This window comes from Branchiostoma lanceolatum, chromosome 13 (assembly GCF_035083965.1).
Source record: "Branchiostoma lanceolatum isolate klBraLanc5 chromosome 13, klBraLanc5.hap2, whole genome shotgun sequence".
Lineage (NCBI taxonomy): Eukaryota > Metazoa > Chordata > Leptocardii > Amphioxiformes > Branchiostomatidae > Branchiostoma > Branchiostoma lanceolatum.
This window is the reverse complement of record NC_089734.1, coordinates 7354837-7373585: the sequence shown is the minus strand read 5'-3', so window position 1 is coordinate 7373585 and position 18749 is coordinate 7354837. Positions and strand designations below refer to the sequence as shown.

At 40.2% G+C, this 18749-nt stretch overlaps 1 protein-coding gene across 1 annotated transcript in view; it reads left to right on the top strand.

Moving 5' to 3' along the window:
* LOC136447208 (uncharacterized) overlaps window positions 1-18749 on the top strand; it is a 47135-nt gene that overhangs the window by 5963 nt on the left and 22423 nt on the right. Inside the window, exons 6-31 of the mRNA XM_066445924.1 lie at window positions 624-692; window positions 1375-1510; window positions 1946-2123; window positions 2616-2841; window positions 3419-3537; window positions 4004-4160; window positions 4810-5088; window positions 5464-5657; window positions 6069-6191; window positions 7047-7235; window positions 8028-8148; window positions 8552-8725; window positions 9279-9516; window positions 9874-10021; window positions 10473-10615; window positions 11235-11529; window positions 12256-12387; window positions 12901-13067; window positions 13574-13797; window positions 14313-14473; window positions 14870-14973; window positions 15374-15426; window positions 15968-16152; window positions 17008-17176; window positions 17664-17851; window positions 18441-18533. Coding sequence (XP_066302021.1) covers window positions 624-692; window positions 1375-1510; window positions 1946-2123; window positions 2616-2841; window positions 3419-3537; window positions 4004-4160; window positions 4810-5088; window positions 5464-5657; window positions 6069-6191; window positions 7047-7235; window positions 8028-8148; window positions 8552-8725; window positions 9279-9516; window positions 9874-10021; window positions 10473-10615; window positions 11235-11529; window positions 12256-12387; window positions 12901-13067; window positions 13574-13797; window positions 14313-14473; window positions 14870-14973; window positions 15374-15426; window positions 15968-16152; window positions 17008-17176; window positions 17664-17851; window positions 18441-18533 — 4265 coding nt within the window. The remainder of the gene's footprint in view (window positions 1-623; window positions 693-1374; window positions 1511-1945; window positions 2124-2615; window positions 2842-3418; window positions 3538-4003; window positions 4161-4809; window positions 5089-5463; window positions 5658-6068; window positions 6192-7046; window positions 7236-8027; window positions 8149-8551; window positions 8726-9278; window positions 9517-9873; window positions 10022-10472; window positions 10616-11234; window positions 11530-12255; window positions 12388-12900; window positions 13068-13573; window positions 13798-14312; window positions 14474-14869; window positions 14974-15373; window positions 15427-15967; window positions 16153-17007; window positions 17177-17663; window positions 17852-18440; window positions 18534-18749) is intronic.

The window sequence follows — 18749 nt, the reverse complement described above, 5'->3', positions numbered from 1 at the left end:
AACATGATTTTGATTGATAAATCTATCCATACTTTTACTTCTGCCTATTGTAACAATCGTTTATCTGCAAATACATGCCCGAAGGCTATTAGCAAGTACGTGTAGTTTGTGATATTGAAAATACTAAGAGCTAGAGGTACTCTTGTTACTGTTGACTTCTTCGTTGGTGGCATTGGAAGACGAATTTGCGTTGTTAACACAGTTTGTCGGAACTTTGTTGATAATTCTCATGGGAGCAAAGGATCATGGGCAGGGTGAGTGCACTACAGAAGAAAGGGTGATCACTTAAACATTTTAAATTTGTAAAACCATGATATAAAAATTATTTTTGGCCAATGATCGGCATAATAAAGATATTTTGTGCCATAATATTATGGTTTTGAGTGGCAAATAGTCTGGAGATCTTCCAGTAATGGCGAAGTTTCTTTTCCCGGCCGAGTAGTGGACTCTTCCAAAATCTCCCGCGAAAATATAAGAAACCGGAAGTGACAGTGCAGAGTCGATCAGCATTCCCGCTACGCTATCTCTTACCACGCTTCCTCAAACTGGGGGAAGACAATAGAACCTTTAAGACGTCTCGCAGTTGAAGACATGCATCTAACGTTAGATCCACTCTCCCACAGCCGAGATGCTGCCCGCGATCACTCCCGGCAAGAGCATGGCTCCAATGGTCGCCGGTGTTAGGCACAGGAGTGAGTACAATAACATTATAACGATTATAAACAATGATTGTTGCCATGTATAAAACATGTCATCATAGATAGATCAAGGAGGTTTAGATAGATAGATAGATAGACATACCTTCTTGGATAGATCAAACCTCCTTGGATAGATCAGGGACATTCGATCCATCAGAAATAGATGAAATAATTTTTCAGATCCAAGATGATATCTGACGTTGTTGTCATGAGATTTGATTTGATTAGTGGTATGATATTGTTGACTCTGATGCCAGCAATATATACAGTCTAGCTATTGTCATTTGCTCTAATCTCCAAGCAGATGTAAGGATGATGTGATGAGTTTTTATTCAGTGGTATGATATCATACATGTTGATTAGTGTGCTGATGCCACCACTGTCATATGCTCTAATCTCCAAGCAGATGTTAGAATGATGTGATGAGTTTTTAGGCTGTGATATGAAGTCATACATGATGATTAGTGTGCTGATGCCATCAAAAGTATTATTTACTAGCTATTGTCATATGTATATAATTATATGTTTAGCTACTGAGCAATGGGATCCCGATGGCTGCATGTAAGAAAAGCTTGATGATGAGAAAACATCACAATTTTCCTTCCCAACATATGTTAGGATATCACACTTTGACAGTACTGTAAAGTAATTTCCCTGCTATGACACGTCCCTCCAGCCTACATCTCGGCACAGGCTGGCATGTGTACAACCTGGGGACAGCACCATTTCCGCACATTCGACGGGCGCATCTTCAACTTCAAGGGTACCTGTTCCTATGTGCTGGCAAAGGACTGCTTTGACCTCACTTTCAGGTAGGTTTCCTTGGAATCCCATATCATTAACTTGTCTTCTGACAGCCTTGATAAAGTTTCTGTCTCTTGCCCTGCCACTGTGCCCTGGGTTGAATTTGAGATTTTTGATAACTATATTGTCAAGGCACTAAAGGTACCTAAACATAAAACATACAGGGAGTTGAAATATGTTGTTTGTTTGTTTGTTTGTTCATTCCTTCATTTCTTCCTTCATTCCTTCATCTTTGGCTTCATGTTCCATAGTTTGTTCCTTCCTTCCTTCCTTCCTTCGGTCCGTCCTTCCGTCCTTCCTTCCCTCCTTCCCTCCTTCCCTCCTTCCTTCCCTCCTTCTTCCATCTGTGTTTGGATATGAAATGTCCTACTTATGTAGGATTGTAATTGTAGGGCATTAAACCTAGACCCAGATAACTCATACAACTGTCCATACCTGTACAGCATCCACGTACACAATGACCGCCAGTGCCGCCCTGCGACCAAGTGTCAGCGAAGCGTGACCGTGTTCCTGGGACAGGAGATGCTGGTCATGCGTAATGACGCTGAGGGGCCATCGGTGTATCACGGCGAGGACAAGGTCAAGATTCCCACTAACATGTTTGGAACCGTCATCGAGAAGGTCAGTAGTTATTGAAGGCATCTTTTTTATAGATCTAGCCTTATTGAAAGCAATGTTTTGAACGTTGTATTTAACCCAGAAAACTGTTATTCATAGAACAAAATGCCATTGACCTTGCATACACTTTCACTGTTTTGCTTTGTTCAAAAACATCGGTATACTGGTTTAAGGTTGGGTGTTAATTTTGACAGGTGAATCATCAAGGACCAAACAGTGATGTAGAATTGGGATCTTCTTCCTAAGTATATAACAACTTAGATTAGATTAGATTATTAACTGATACCTGAATTAGCAGATCAACTTACTAATTGACATGTGAATAAATCTTTTGCCTACCACTTGTTTTTGCCTACCACTATGTTTCTGTGATTGCTCATATTTAGAGGGCTATAATTGAGAAGCATATTGAGAAGAACATCTCTTGTGTTGGCATCCATCCTTCACTCCCCCATGTATTCAACTATTCACACCCTTTAACATATACTTTCTTAGGTTGCGGGATTCGTAATGCTCCGAAGCGGTCTCGGTTTCAAGATTGAGTGGGACGGAGAAGAAGCCATCTTTGTCTGGGTGTCTGAACCATTGTTCGATAAGACCTGCGGTCTGTGCGGACGTTGGAATCGCGACCCCTCTGATGACTTCACCGACATCCATGACAACGTGGCATACTCACTTGCACAGTTTGCCAACAGCTGGAAGATGCCGGACAGTTTCTCTGGTCAGAATGTCTTTCCCTTGATCTTATTCTACTTTTAAACTTATAAAAGTTAACACTTATCTAAAATTACTCAAGTAAAACACAATTCAGTGTGCTAGCCTTTGACTGGTTTTATGTCTGATACTGTATTACTGATTAGTTTGATAAACCTTTGTCTACTGTGTATGTTTAAGTTGTGTATTGTTGTCTATACTTTTCTGTATACATTTTTGTTATATGTTTGTTAAGTCATAAGATTCATGACCTCTACTTAGCCCCTAGAGGCATGAATGTACAATAAAGGTCTTCCATCATGATAATGATAATGATAAAAGATATCACTCAAACTCACTCCCTTCTTGTTCAGTTTTGAACTGTTAGATAAACCTTAGATAGTTTCTAATTACCTTACCTTAGATCCTCCTTTCCTAATTGACAAAGATAGATATTTCCATCTCTTCTTTCCCACTGCCATGATGCGATAAACAACATAATTCTATAAGAATACACAAAAAAGTCAAACCACCATTATTAGATGGCTCTGTATATTCTTACTAATACTAGTCCTAACTTTTAATTGGTGTTGTCTTCCTCACAGACTCTTGCCCAGATGCCTCCACTGACACCTACTGCCAGTCTAACACAGAAGAGAGGTACGCACGTTCCATCTCTGCCATCAACGGCTGTAGTTATCTCATGAACACGGCCTGCACTGAGGTAAGTCTACAGTTAAAAGTGCACTAACTCATTTTGCATGCTAGATGAGTGTTTTGTTTACTTTTTGATCACTTTGCATGTTCATAATTGTATTATGATAAAAGCAAGAAATGGCAAGACTTAAAAATTAACTTAAACTATGCTTTTGTATTTCTATCAAAACAAAATGATAAGTAACATCACATATTGTCTATACAGACCAGGTAATTTACTCTCACACTTAATTGTTTTAGAACCAGTGATTTATGAATTAAGATTTCCCTTGCAAATAGAAGCAGAGAATGTAAAAAGCAAAGTACTACATACAGATAAAGCAAGATGCAAAGTGATTTATATGATGTATTTTCTCACAGAGAACTCTGACTGCACTCAAAAAGACTTGATGTCTACATCATACTGAATCCTGTCAAATCCTATACAAATGTAGATATGGAAACATGACCCTTTTTGGCATCTATTTATCCAGATGGTGGATCCGAACCCGTACTTCGAGGCTTGTAAGGAGGACATCTGCTTTGGTGCTTCTAACCGTACTGCGTTGGAGTGTGACTCCATGGAGGCTTACTTCCGTGAGTGCACACGTCAGGGTATCAGCATCGCCTGGAGGGCTCCCGACCGCTGTGGTAAGATATCCATCTGTATCTATTATAACGTTTAACCTTCAGACTGTTATCTCTTCTTCTGTATCTGTTATGAAGTTAACCACCTTACCGTTGTGATGAGACATCTCATCTTCTGTTTCTGTTAATAGACTTAACCTCCAGACTGGTGTGGTGAGATATCTACTGTATATGCATTAAGTTGAACCTCTTGACTGTCGTAGTGAGATATCTCTTCTTCTGTATCTCTTATAAAGTTTAACCTCAAGACCGCTGTGGTAAGTTATTTCTTCTTCCATATCTGTCATCAAGTTTAACCTCCTTACTGTTGTGGTGACATCTATTTAAAAAAGTTTAACCTTTAGGCTGTTGTGGTTAGATATCTCCTCCTTTCTGTCTGATATAAAGTTTAACCATCAGACTGCTGTGGTTAGATATCTCTTCATCTGTATCTGTTATCAAATCTAACCTCCAGACTGCTGTGGTGAGATATCTCCTCTTCTGTATTCCTTATCAAGTTAAACCTCCTTACTGTTGTGCTGACATATGTCTTCTTCTCTATCTGTTATCAAGTTTAACAGAAAGATTTTTGTCTGGGGCATACCAGTCATTCTATGTGAAAAAGTCTCTTAAAATTGCAATGAATTGTTAAAACGACTCTGTCCCCTCACAGGTATGACCTGTCAGAATGGCATGGTGTACGACCCCTGCGGTAGCTCCTGCCCACAGACCTGCTACTCCCACACCTACGACTGTGTGGACCACCACTGCGTGGACGGCTGTCACTGCCCCAGCGGGACGTTCCTGCACAATAACCAGTGCATCCCCAGGGAGGAGTGCCCCTGTCAGTTCCGCGGTACGGAGTACGCCCCGGGATCGCGCATCCAGCAGGACTGCAACCAGTGCTACTGTCTGAACGGAAAGTGGAGGTGTACCGAGGAACAGTGTGAAGGTGAGATCATGGCGTATTGTGATAATGATAGTCACCATGTCAGATATAAGGGAGCACATGGGACTCAGATTGAACAGTGCAGAAGAGTAGCTAAGAACCCTATATCTGCCTGATAAGGGATAGGGGAAGCAAGGGGCCAGCAACATAGCAGGTATGCAGATGGGCAGTCATCCCCAGATGCATGTACAAAATGTATTTTACTGTCTACATGTTAATGTACTTATGCACTGATTTCTTGTATCTTCAAATAATTTTATCTTTCTCCCAATCATACAGTTTAGAATTAAATGCCAAAGTGCTACAATTGCCAGTTTATGAGGACTTCCAACAATTTTATGACTGATCATAATTGCGAATGTTGTTAATTTCTGATAGCCGTGTGCTCCACCACTGGATACCGCCATTACACCACCTTTGACGGGAAGCAGTACGACTTTGCTGGTGACTGCAGCTACACCCTGCTGATGAGCAACCCTGACATGCGCCTCAGCGAGACCTACAACGTCATCGTGGAGAACCATGACTGCAACTCCGGCTTCTGCTACCGCTCTGTGCTCGTCAAGACTCAGGTATGGTTGATGTGGAGATCATTAAGGCAATTAGTCTTTGTTTTAACAGAAAGATTCGTAAATTTCACTGTGTCATGTTTGGGATATTAGGAACATTATATATTACTGTCATGTTTAGAATACTTGACAACATATATTAAATGTATCAATGAAATCACGATTCAAATTTAGTATAAATTTCAATCACCATGTCATGTTTGGGATGTTAGCAACAATATATATTACTGTCATGTTTAGAATACATTTTGGTGTGTTAAAAATTGAATTATTTTGTAAACTGAAATAATAGTTTAAATTTTGATGGCAGTCAAGAAGGACATTCTTCTTAAATTTTTTCTCCACTTAACTACTTTATTCAAAAGATATGGAAATTTTCAAGATACTAATCATTGATCAATTGTTTGTGTCCAGGGTTCCACTCTGAAGATGACCACAGGCCACTCCCTGATGCTGAATGGAGGGTATGAGATCACTTCTCTGCCTTATGCCGCCCCAGGATTCTACGTTGAGAGAGTGTCTTCACTTTTCCAGAAGGTAAATCATTTATTGTTTTCAAATCTGCCCATCTTTTCTGCATTGGGTTGACATTAGTAGTTTGGCAACAATTATTCAGCCACAAAATTCAGCAACAAACAAACAAACAAACAAACCAATGCAAATTTTGAATACTACTTTTACTTACATTTTTATGCGTCTTTTCTCTACAGGAGAAGGGCAATATTAAATGTCATTGGGTTTCTTGTCTTTTTTTTCTCCTTCTTCAGTCCAGAGGCTGTCATACTTTCATCTTATTAGGCTATAAGAGCCAAACCAGACTTCCAATTCTCCAAGTACCCTATAACACCATTTCGGCCTTGCAGTATATCATGTCATTCTGCAATTCTCACATAACTGCAGGCACACACCAACCAACCAACCAACAAACAAACACACCAACAAATACACATTGTACGTCCATTTTCATAGAGGTAATAAAGTGCAGTTCTTTATGAGAAAGAAGCTGTTCTCCAACTGAAATATTTGACTCACCAGAATTTTATATGAATGGTTTATTCAGGAATTGACACATACAGAAATTAAAACAGCATTGCAGCCGATGTTACCTTCTTTCAAGTAAACAGGCTGAATTACGCAGTCTTAAAATTAAAAGTACAAAAGAGCACACTCAAACAATGGGAAAAAATATACAAAAGACAAAATGTACAAACAACAGTAGCATATATAATAGATTACACCTTACAAATTGGTGTTCAGTAGTTGGTGTTCAGTAGTAATTTTCGACCAAATCACTCTGTCTTCTTCCATTGTCTGACCCAAACACTAAGTACTAAGCTTAGTACTGTGTGCAGTTGTTCATATTCTAACTTCCGTTCATCTCCCTTTCTTCAGGTGACCCTTGACAACGGACTGAAGATCCTGTGGGACGGCAGCAACAGGCTTTACGTGGTGGCGACCCCCGACCTTATGGGTACCATGGTGGGTCTGTGCGGTAACTTCAACAACCAGCAGTTTGATGACTTCTACACGCTGAGCAAGGACATTGAGTCACATCACGTCGCCTTTGCCAACAAGTGGAAGGTAAGATAATTGACACCATTAACTTAATTCAATTTAATTTCTTTACCAGCAACACAATGTATACCATCCTTCATAGATTTTGATTTGATTTGGTTTATTTGACTGTAAAAAGTACAGCCAGGGCTACCCTAAACTAGCCAAAGGCTATTACAAAGGCTTAGCCCTGGGAACAGTATTCATTACAAACTTTCACAAAGCACGCCAAACAGATACATAAAACGGCAAGCTAAAAACAAATAAGAAACAAAATTAACAAAAGATATCACAAAACTAAAGCGCCTATTTAATTATACATAAAATCGTTGACAACGCATAGCCAAAACTTAAGATAGATAAATTTTATTTGCAAGTCCGTGCATGAAGGATAATTGCAAGTATGTCAACTTGTGAAGCATAGCATTACATTTGGTAGAGACATAGGAAACATACACAAAGCGTGCATCAGACATTATAGCAAGAGACAATTACTAGACTGTTCCGATTCAAATACCTATAAGTGTTGGCTATATTCTACACAAGTTGGGTTTGACTACTTTAAAGACTCTATGACTAAGTTGCTCCTCATTCAAAAAGCAAGTTGAAAACATTTCAACACCAAATCTTCACAGAAACTAAGCATCATTTAGTATTACAATAATTTATAATGACTTTCAGTGACTGAAAAACTGTCAGTTCAGAACTACATTGACTACAATGGACAGCTATCATCATTTGCAGAGCCATCATCATGCCATCATACTGTAGTTCTTGTCATGGTTTGATAGAGTCTTAACACATGTCATCATGTTATAGGTTGAAGATCTGTGTCCTGACATCTCCATGCAAGAGGAGTCCCATCCCTGTGACATGTACACTCAGCGCAGGTCCACTGCAATGGAAAAGTGTGAGATCCTGAAGAAAGAACCCTTCAGGCGTAAGTGCCACAGTTCCTTTTTGCTGTTTTAATACTTGAATGTGTAGGAAGTTGATTAAAGGACTCTTAAGTTGTTTAGCAATTGTATTATTTGCCATCTTTACTGTATCATTTTAGCTTTTCATTCACACTTGCTTAGTTTTTCCTCAGGAATAAAGCCATTTTGTTTACCAATATTTTGTCTACTACAACTGCTGTCATTCACCCTGTAGTGCCTAGTAGCACAGAGGTTACGGGTCTCCCAGTTACCAACTAATTTGGATCTCAACAGTGAGGCTGCCACCAGTTGAACTTCTGCCACAAAATTGATTATGCAGTTGTCTTATTTATTCATCAGAAAGTGATGGTCATGTTTTACCTGAATCTTTTGCTTACAACACTCACAAACCTTTCTATTCCACAGAGTGTCACGAGGCTGTGAACTTCAAGTCCTACTACGACAACTGCATGTACGACGTGTGTGCCACTGAGGTGAACTCAGGTATCAGCCCGCTGTGTGATGCTCTGGCTGACTACGCACACATGTGTGCCAAGCAAGGAATCGTGCTGGACTGGAGAAGCCAAGTCACTGAGTGTGGTGAGCTTAAGACACTTTTATTTGCGCACCTATATAAGTAAGTAAGTAAGTATTATGGTTGGTAAAATTGTGGGTACAATGTTTAATAGATTTTTCATAGTTTTTTTCATTTAATTTCACATGCAAAAAAGTTGTCACAAGATGATGACTTCTAAGTGCTGGTATCATATGATTGTGTCTTTACATCTTACCTTGAAATACACTTGAAGTTTTTAGCACAGGCAAATTGGTAACTATATGTTGCCCTCATTGACCGATTTAGACATGCTTTACATAGTAATACATGTCACAAGAAAAGCCCCTGATATTTCTCCAGTTTTCCATTTTGGCTTGATAGCTTTTTCTCTGAGATGGTATTGATGTACTTATGTGACCATCTCTGAATAAGTACAACCTGGACTTTGTATGTGGCCACTTGTTGTGCCTTAAGTTAGATAATTTTCCTCAAACTTAAAGAATCCTGTCTGAAGTGACCCCCTGTGTACTGTTACCATTCTCTTCAAGTCTGTTGGGTGGACACTAAAGACTCAGTGTGTACTTCTACACTCCACAGAGCTGCAGTGTACCGGTTCCCTTGTCTACAAGTCCTGTGGTAAGGCTTGCCGCACCTCCTGCGGTGCCCTGGCCCAGAACCATGACTGTGAGGAGCACTGTGTGGAGGGCTGCATGTGTCCTGATGACCTGGTGCTGGACTATGACGGCCACTGTGTCCCCGTGGAGCAGTGTGTCTGTCTGTACCAGGGACAGGCTTTCAAGGCTGGCGACACTGTCATGCAGGAGTGCAACATCTGGTAAGTTGGTCCTTTGGGCCAGGTCAAATTTGTTGTACTATTGCCATATAATTGCAAACTCTTGCAATGACAAACTGAAAGCATTATTGTACATGTGTCATATGAAATCTTATTAAATAAAAGCTGTCTTACATCCTTGTCAGCCTTTGGTTGTAGACCATTTAAGGACTTGTGTCTTTGTTTTATTTTTGCAAATGCTTCTTATTGAGATATGCATTGCCAAGTAAGGTGGATTAAGAATTTAAACTTTAGAATTGTACTTAATTCAGAAAGGAAGAATGTCTATCTAGCAGTGCTCATAATAACGTAAAGATATTCAAAAGAGAAATGCTGCAACAAGGCATCATATTTTCACAGTGAGTGCCATAAGGGTCAGTGGATCTGCACTGACAACGAGTGCCCACAAGAGGAGGAGTGCCCAGCTCACATGGAGTGGACAAGCTGCAAGAGCAACTGTCCCCGCACCTGTGGCAACATGCACATGCCGTACCTCAGCTGCCCAAGGGTGAGTCAACAAATAAATGACTGTATATTCTGAACAGCAAGTTGAAAAGTGGGGGTATAGTTTTTGGATTGTCTTTCTGTGTGTGTGTGTGTGTGTGTGTGTGTGTGTGTGTGTGTGTGTGTGTGTGTGTGTGTGTGTGTGTGTGTGTGTGTGTGTGTGTGTGTGTGTGTTTCTGCATTTTGTAGTCAATATAACTGAAGAACTGCTGCATGGATTACAATGATATTTGGTATGTGGGTAGGTCTTGGGAAGACAAAGATCAAATTTGATTTTTGGGCCTCCTGGCTTGTGACCATGGTACTGCAGCAGAACTTCCATTTTTTTGTATTATCTGTTTCAGTTCTCAGCACCAATTTTGGCACTTAATGCTAAAGCATGTTTGAAACTAATGTGATTACTACTGTGCATTAGCTAGACACTAAATATTCCTTTTACCTTTTATTGTGTTTAGGGAAAGTGTATTGCTGGCTGTGAGTGTAACAACATGACAGTGTGGGACGGTGCTAACTGTGTTACTCCCAGTGACTGCCCATGTTACCACGGTGGTCGTAGCTTCAAGGATGAAGAGACCATGATGGTGGACTGTAACACTTGGTGAGTCCTCTTATAACTTCACTGTACTCTTATGCATAAAACTAGTTGCTTAAATCATAATATAAACCAAGAATCACTGTTAACATTTGAACATTTGTGAGATATCTACATACCTGCATTAAACTACCTGAACCTTAGAACTGTCTCATATCAAATACACATATATATTGCCTGACAAAACACATCTATTAGTAGGGCAACTCTGTACAGTTGATCTCTGAAACTTCTAGTTAAAAAAAATCAAAAGGATGAAAAAACCAAGAAGTGGAAAGGTCTGGGGTCCAAACCCAAAGAGTTAGTTCAACCATGTTGCAGCACCTTAAGCACTTCAAGATATAAGCATTCCTGGCACATTTTTATTGCCATTAACCTGATATCATGATCTGTGAATAGTTTCATCAGGTTGGTACCTGAATAAAAAGACTCTTTTTACACAACCAAGTGTTTTAGTCCACCAACATTTTGGTGCCCGTCTGTCACCTTCCTAAGGGCAATTCTGACTTGTTCACTTTGCACTGCAGCTACAGGTGTCCCAAAAGTAAAGTATTTACATAATATATATATATATATATACAGAGATATTCAATGCAGTTTTTTCTGATGTCATGATGTTTTACAGCACCTGCTCTGGCCGCACCTGGACATGTGAAAACAACGAGTGTCCCGGAATCTGCTCTGCCTACGGAGACCCTCACTTCAAGTCCTTTGATGGTCGCCAGTATGACTTCCAGGGCGAGTGCGAGTACGTCATCGCCAGGAGTACCGGTAACAACGCCCAGCAGTTCTCAATCTCGTCTGAGAACATCCCCTGCGGTACTAGCGGTGTCACCTGCACCAAGTCCATCATCTTCACCATCGGAGAGGGAGACAGTCAGCAGACACTGACACTTGTCAGGGGACAGAACTTGCCTAAGGTATGTCGTCAGAACTTCACACACAAGTTTTTAGCTGTAGTGTCAAATCTTATAGATAAAAGTACATAACTTTTCTGTACAAAGTCCATCATCTTCGCCATCGGAGAGGGAGACAGTCAGTAGACACTGACCCTTGTAAGGGGACAGAACGTGCCTGAGGTATGTCTCTGCGCCAGAACTTCAGAAATCTTACAGATAAAAGTACATGACATGTGTATATCAAAGCTCACTTTGCTTAAATGTGTGTCATTCTTTGGCTTGAATGTAAGTAAGAAGACACTTACCCTTAATTGTCAGGGGACAGGGCGTGCCTAAGATATGTCATCAGCACTTCAAGCTTTTAGCTATAGTTTCAAATCTTACCTGTACATAAAAGTAGGCTTGAATGCATATCATTTTTACCATGTAAAGCATTGTCTCCAAGAGCCAGGTTATTTCCTCCATATCATGATATTGACATTATTTGACAAACAAAAAACTATACAATGTCTAGGTAGTCTATCATTTGAAGACCAATGAAGGAAGACAGTCGAAACTTACAATATGTATTCTTCCAATGCAGAGGAGTTTCAATTATAAGATGAATTGTTTGTTTGTATTGCTTTCCAAGTAAAACTGCATTACACACCAGGTTTGTACTGAAGAGTACAACCTACATGGACAGATTTGTTTGATCGACTCAAGGATAATGTCTTTCTTTAAATGCTCATTTCTTGCCAACCACAGGAGAGAGACTCAGCTTTCCAGGTGGCCCAGGTTGGACTGTACGTGTTCGTGCGTACAGACATCGGCGTCACTCTGCAGTGGGACAGGGGAACACGTGTCTACATCAAGCTGGAGACTGTGCACAAGGGCAAGGTAGGGTTAACCTTAGGCTTTCAGAAAGCTTTTCAGTTAATCCTTTAGAATGTATTGCTGTTGCATCCTTTTATCTATAGAAGCACAGAATATCTTTTTTCTGTATACTTAGTTTACTTTGTGGCTTCAGTTGAAGATTGTGATGGCACAGGTCAAAGATACTGATTTATGCTTATTTGAACTATCCAAACTCATTTGGTTATCGGGGTTATCACAAAACGTGAATACCTGCAAGACGCCGGCATCTATGACAACGGTCAGGGTTCAGGGGATGTCATTTGAATGACCCGATGGAAGTGCATGATAGACAGTTTGTGAGCAAAATCCCCCATATGACAAAATCAGTTTGTGTGGTTCAAATTCTTCGGGTAGTGAGTGAGTGAGGGATGTCAGTGACACAATGTACCCCTTAACTTCACACTATGTATGCAAACACATGTACACATGTGCATACTACATACTTTCTGAAGGGTTCAACAGATTCTCTAACTTGTATGTATGTAATCATACCAGGTGGAAGGTCTGTGTGGTAACTACAACGGAGACCAGCAGGACGACCTTCTCATGCCCAACGGCCTGACGACCGAGCTGGAGACAGAGTTTGGTAACGCCTGGAAGATCCACGACTACTGCGCTGATGCAGGAGTCATCAAGGACACCTGCGCTCTCCATCCACACAGGTAGGGGGAGCTGCTAAACATGGCCTGACAAAATGTTGCATTTTAACCTTCTCCCTGCTACCTAACCTCGTAACTAATACCAATATGATGCCAAACGGCCACCTTAGCATGCTGAAGGTTAAGTCAACTGCTTATAGATGCTTGTTGATGTTAAGTTTTCCAGTAAGACATAATGCTTTACAGAAATTGATTCAGTTCTTTACAGACTTGCCAGTTACTGGTAGTTTCTGTTGAGTTTATGTCACATGCAGTGTAGTGGCGAAATATAGCTTGACTCTACACTATCATATTATGACTATTACACTAGTATGTTTCTGAAAGTTAGGCATCTAGTTTTCTGAGAAATGAATAAAAGTTTCAAATGCCATCCGGCATCCTTCTTCAGCAATATAAAGTCCTAATTTATCTACATGACATCTGTAATGCAAAAGCTACCTGAAGCAGAATGGGCAGACTTCATTAAGTATGGAAAGGGTCTTACTTTTTTATAACCATTGCTAACACAGGAAAGCCTGGGCCCAGAGGAAGTGTGCCATCATCAAGTCGGAGCTGTTCAAGACCTGTCACTACGAGGTGCCCTACCAGGACTACTATGAGCGCTGTGTGTTTGACGCCTGCGGCTGCGACAGTGGTGGTGACTGCGAGTGCCTGTGTACCTCCGTCGCCACCTACGCCCAGGAGTGTAACCTGCACGGCGTGAACGTCCACTGGAGAGGCCAGGATTTCTGCCGTAAGTAATACATTGCATGGGGAATGAAATCTATGAACATGAATTTGGCATAGACACTGGGAAATCTTTTTTTGATGATGGCTATACCTTACAGAAGTTGTTACATTGCTTTCTAACATTGTGTCTTTATTCTTTACTTTATAACAACTTTTCATCTTATGTAGCATGACCAAAGAAATTGCAATAATCTCTTAGTATAGTAGGCTCTGTCCTTGGTGCTGAATTACTGGTTAGGTCTATGGAATTAACAGAAAGCTCCTTTTTTTTCTTTCGAAAAGATTAGTCTTTGGCTCTACTCTACTGATGAATTCTTAATGCATACATGCACTCATACACATACCCCTGGCATACTATTCACTCTATTTAGTCGATTTCTACTATTTTCCCAACGATCGAGCGGAGCCTGGTAGAGGGGTTGAGCTAAGCTGGGTAACTGTTGGAATAATCAAGATTCAAACAATTTGACAAGAATTGTCACAATCAGGTTTCTAATGTCCAAATGTTTTGTCCCACAGCCATGCAGTGTGAAGGCTGCACCAGGTACAACCCCTGTCTGAGCGCGTGCCCCCTGACCTGCGCCAACCACAAGCACTGGGCCACCATCCAGTCCGAGTGCCGCGATATGTGTGTTGAGGGCTGCGACTGTCCTGAGGGCAAGTACATGAACGAGGAATTCGTAAGTCATCCGCTTTTCTTCTTCTTTGTTTTTACTGTACTAATACCAAAAGAAGCTAAGAATAACTAGTACATGAATTAGTGTGGTAGATATACACTGCAGCTGTACTGAAGTTTTGAATAGTACATGCATTGTGAATGAAAATGTATGTTTTTAATGTTTTTTCTTCCCTTTCAAGTAATTTTTGAAAACACTAACTGTTGGTTACTTCTTATAATACAAGCTGTACATTATATGATCTTTCGACGGTGAAGCTTTGAAGCAACATTGTAAATCATGATCTCTGAAGTTTCCTGCCTTGAAGGTTTTAACCTCACTTGAAAAAAAAATACAGCAAACACAGCTGTAGGCAAGCTTAGATGTCATGTCTTCAATCTGCACTGTTTCCCACCTCAGGAGTGTGTGCATGAAGAGGAGTGCACCTTCTGTATCACCCTGGACGGTGTTCCTTATGATGAGGGAGAGAAGATCCTGTCCATGTCTGATGACTGCAGGAGCTGGTAAGATGAAACAGTTGCTATCTAACATGACATAATTTATGACTCCTTTGTTCTTTTTGATTGGTTATATAAGTTATTTAAAAAAATATGACCAGGCTGGCTGCAGGAGTTGGTGAGATACAACACTTACCATTTGACTATAGATTACTCTCAATTTAGCTATATTTTTTACTAGGTATGCTACTTTTGAAGATCCAACTTTAGCTTCTGCAACATCTATTTCAAATTCTGAAATGATACACTGCCATGTTATCAACATGGTTCCTTTCAAGATACCTTGTATATTCTACTTTGTAAAACTTTGAATTAAGATATCCAAAATGAAACAGGATGATATCTGTTAGTTTTGTTTTTTCTTGCAGTTTCATATGTAACACTGAATAATGTTTCTTTTCCCCAGCTACTGTGTGAACCATGAGGTTGAGTGCCTTGGTCTGCCATGCCCAAGAGAGAGTAAGTACAGACTGAGAAACATACCCTTAATGCATCTTTGAGGACAATAGTCATTGTTGCACAATAGTCACTGATTCAGAAATAGTTACTGAAATGCAGAGTAGAACTGTTACTAGTAGTATTTCTACATGTAATGTAGTCCAAAACTACATTGCATACAGTAATGCCTGACATTCCATTTATGAACTATCTTTCAAGTTCATCGCATCAACATGGGTTGTTTCCAGGTTTATTCATATTTACCACTATGCAAAAAGCTGAATCTTTGCAACTATTACAAGTACTACAGCATCTGTCCTTGGTACTGAATCATTGGTTACATGTATTTCAATCATTGGAAAGTTCTTTTTTCTAGTTTTCACAGATCAGTTCTTTCCATTGTTTTTCACAAACCAGCCTTTATCATTCTCCACTATACAAAAAAGTGTCGCAGGGTCTGTCCTTGGTGCTGAATCACTGGTTACATGTACAAAAGTCATCGGAAAGTTCTTTTATTCTAGTATTTACTGATCCTTTCCTTCCATTTCCTTTCCCCAACCAGCCTCCACCCTGTGGATCCCCACCAGCACCACTCTGACCCATCCCCCAGAGATCACCACGTGCACGGAGTGCCACGAGGGCTGGACAGGCTGGATGAACGCTGGATACCCCAACGGCGTCAACGGCGGAGACTACGAAACCTTCAGCGTTCTGCGTCGTCAGTTCAGCTTCTGCCGTGATGATGAGGTCTGTAGTAGTAGTAGTAGTAGTAGTAGTAGTAGTAGACTGGTTTATTTTTTGTCATCATTTGACATACAGGCCTCGTGGCTGCCCTTACAAGGCTGAATTGCGAGGCTAAATACAACATAATTCACTATAAGTCACACAGCTTTCAGGCATTGATCAAAGGTTTTAAAACAATCTATATCAGTTGCAAAAAACATTTACTAAGACTAATTAAGATATTTCACGATCACTCTCTTAGGGATTGCCTCGGAACAAACAGTGCGAGGAATATGTGATAACAATGTTCTCTAGAGTTCATTTAAAAGTCTGATGATGGCCGGAATGGCGCTTCTGGTGTAACGGTTTGTGCCAGAGGGCTGTACTGTCATGTCATGTGTCTTTAATAGTGAATATACATCCCTGCCTCTTACTAGAGAACTGGCTCTGAAATCTCAACAACACTAGTGTGATTATTTAGTCTGATTTAAGCTCACTACTTTTGCAGTTAATGTAAGAACTGAAACAATTTTCCTACCACATGTTTAAAAAGGAAGTCCTTTTCACACCATAGGATGTAACATTATAGGGCGGCATCCTTCTCCATTTCTAGAGCCCTGACCCACACATAGGCGCAAGTACTACAGTACGGGCTAGTCTACTTGTAAAGGCATGTGTTCAACTTCCATACTATTCCCCATGTGCTCAGTGTGAAGCAGAGAATGTACATGTATGCACAATTTTAAAAGTCTTCGGTATGACAGTGAGGCAAACACTCTACCTCTAGGTCAACACTCCTGGCCTATGCAAGGAGCAAGTACAACTTTTTCCTGAGGGGTACAAAGATTCACCTGATTGTGTACATAATTGATATTCCAGGTGGTTGATGTTGAGTGTCGTGTGGCGGAGTATGGCACACCCTACAGCCAGGCTGGACAGAACAACGTGAAGTGTGATGTCCTGAACGGCCTGACCTGCAACAACGATGAGCAGTCTCCTGTGCCGGAGTGCTACGACTATGAGATCAGGTTCAAGTGCCAGTGCATGGGTATGAAAGCCTTTAACATTACTTCATATTACTCTAATTTCACTCTATTATCATCTCATTAAATAGCCATGTTCAAGGTGAAAGATGCTGAAAGTATGAAGGATTCAGCTACCGGTAGTTTGGTAGCCCTGGCTGTACTTCTACAGCCAAATAAACAAATCAAATCAAACCATCTATACAATCATATAGTTAATCATATGGCATTTGTATCATGACGTATTACTTCTTAGAATTGAGGAAATCTTTGAATCATTTGATAGATTGTAACCACATTGAATTCGTCCTGCATGGGGAACAACATGAAGATATTATTCATCTGTGTAAGTGCCCATCAACAATATCTATATACAATGTATAACAACAATTTGTGCTCTTCAATGAAATGTAGCAATCGGGATCAAAAATGTTCAATACATTTCCAATATATGTTCTTTTTTATGCTAAATGGTGCATGAAAAGAATAGATAATGGTATTCTCCTCCAACAGAGGGCCATAATGAGGTGTGTGTGACCACTAAGAGCCCAGTTCCCACCTCCCAACCCGAGTGTCCACCAGACAAGCTCCTAAAGTGTGCCTATAAGTGTCGCCAGACCTGTCATGCCTTCCGCCTGACACGTGCTGAGTGTACCTATGGGTATGATGACACCTGTGTGCCTTACTGTGGAGAATTCCAGGTGGGATGTCTTTCTGTCTCGTTCGTTCATTCATTGGTTCATTCATTCATTGATTCATCCACATATTCCAGTTCATAATGGGTTGTCCAACTTATGATAAAACTGACAAAAAAATTGTTACAATATAACATAATGTAAGTTTGGTACAATATAACCACATACCAACACAGAGAATTTCAATATGATTCTATCATACCCTGTTTATATTTGTATCTACTTATGTATGCCAATCTATTTACAACTCTATGCAAAAATGTAATACAGTATACTGTTATCATCATACTGTTCTAGATTATCAGCATGCATAGCTAGATTGTCTCTACTGTTATTCATAAATTAGATTAGTTCTTTTAAATTGTTAGATATTACCAGTAGTTCAACTGTCAAGTCTGTTCAACTACATGTAATTCAGTTGAGCAAGTTTACTATAAAATGTGATGGCTTGTCTAATACTAGCATATTCATAATGCTTTTGACATCTCAAGTTGAGAGTTCAGATAAATAGCATCTTCAGTTCACTTAACTTTTGACTAAGGTAAAGACTTTGAATTGTTTTTCCTAAATCTTGCCTTTCCATTCCGTTTCTCAGGGCTGTCCCGATGGCTATGTGCTGCGTGGACTTGATGAATGTGTGACAACAGAAGACTGTCCATGCAGGAAGGAGGACGGAACTGTTGTGCCGGTGAGCTGAAGTTTTCATAAAATCAGTCATCAGACTCCACTACCCAATAGGCTTGTAGTCTAAGAAGACGTATAAAGTATTGCAGGGTCTGTCCTTGGTGCTGAACCATTGGCCTCATGTATTAGAATCATCGAAAAGTTGTTTTTTCTTTTGCAAAGATATGCACTTTAAGTCCAAGAAGACTTAGAAAGTATTGCTGGGCCTGTCCTTGGTGCT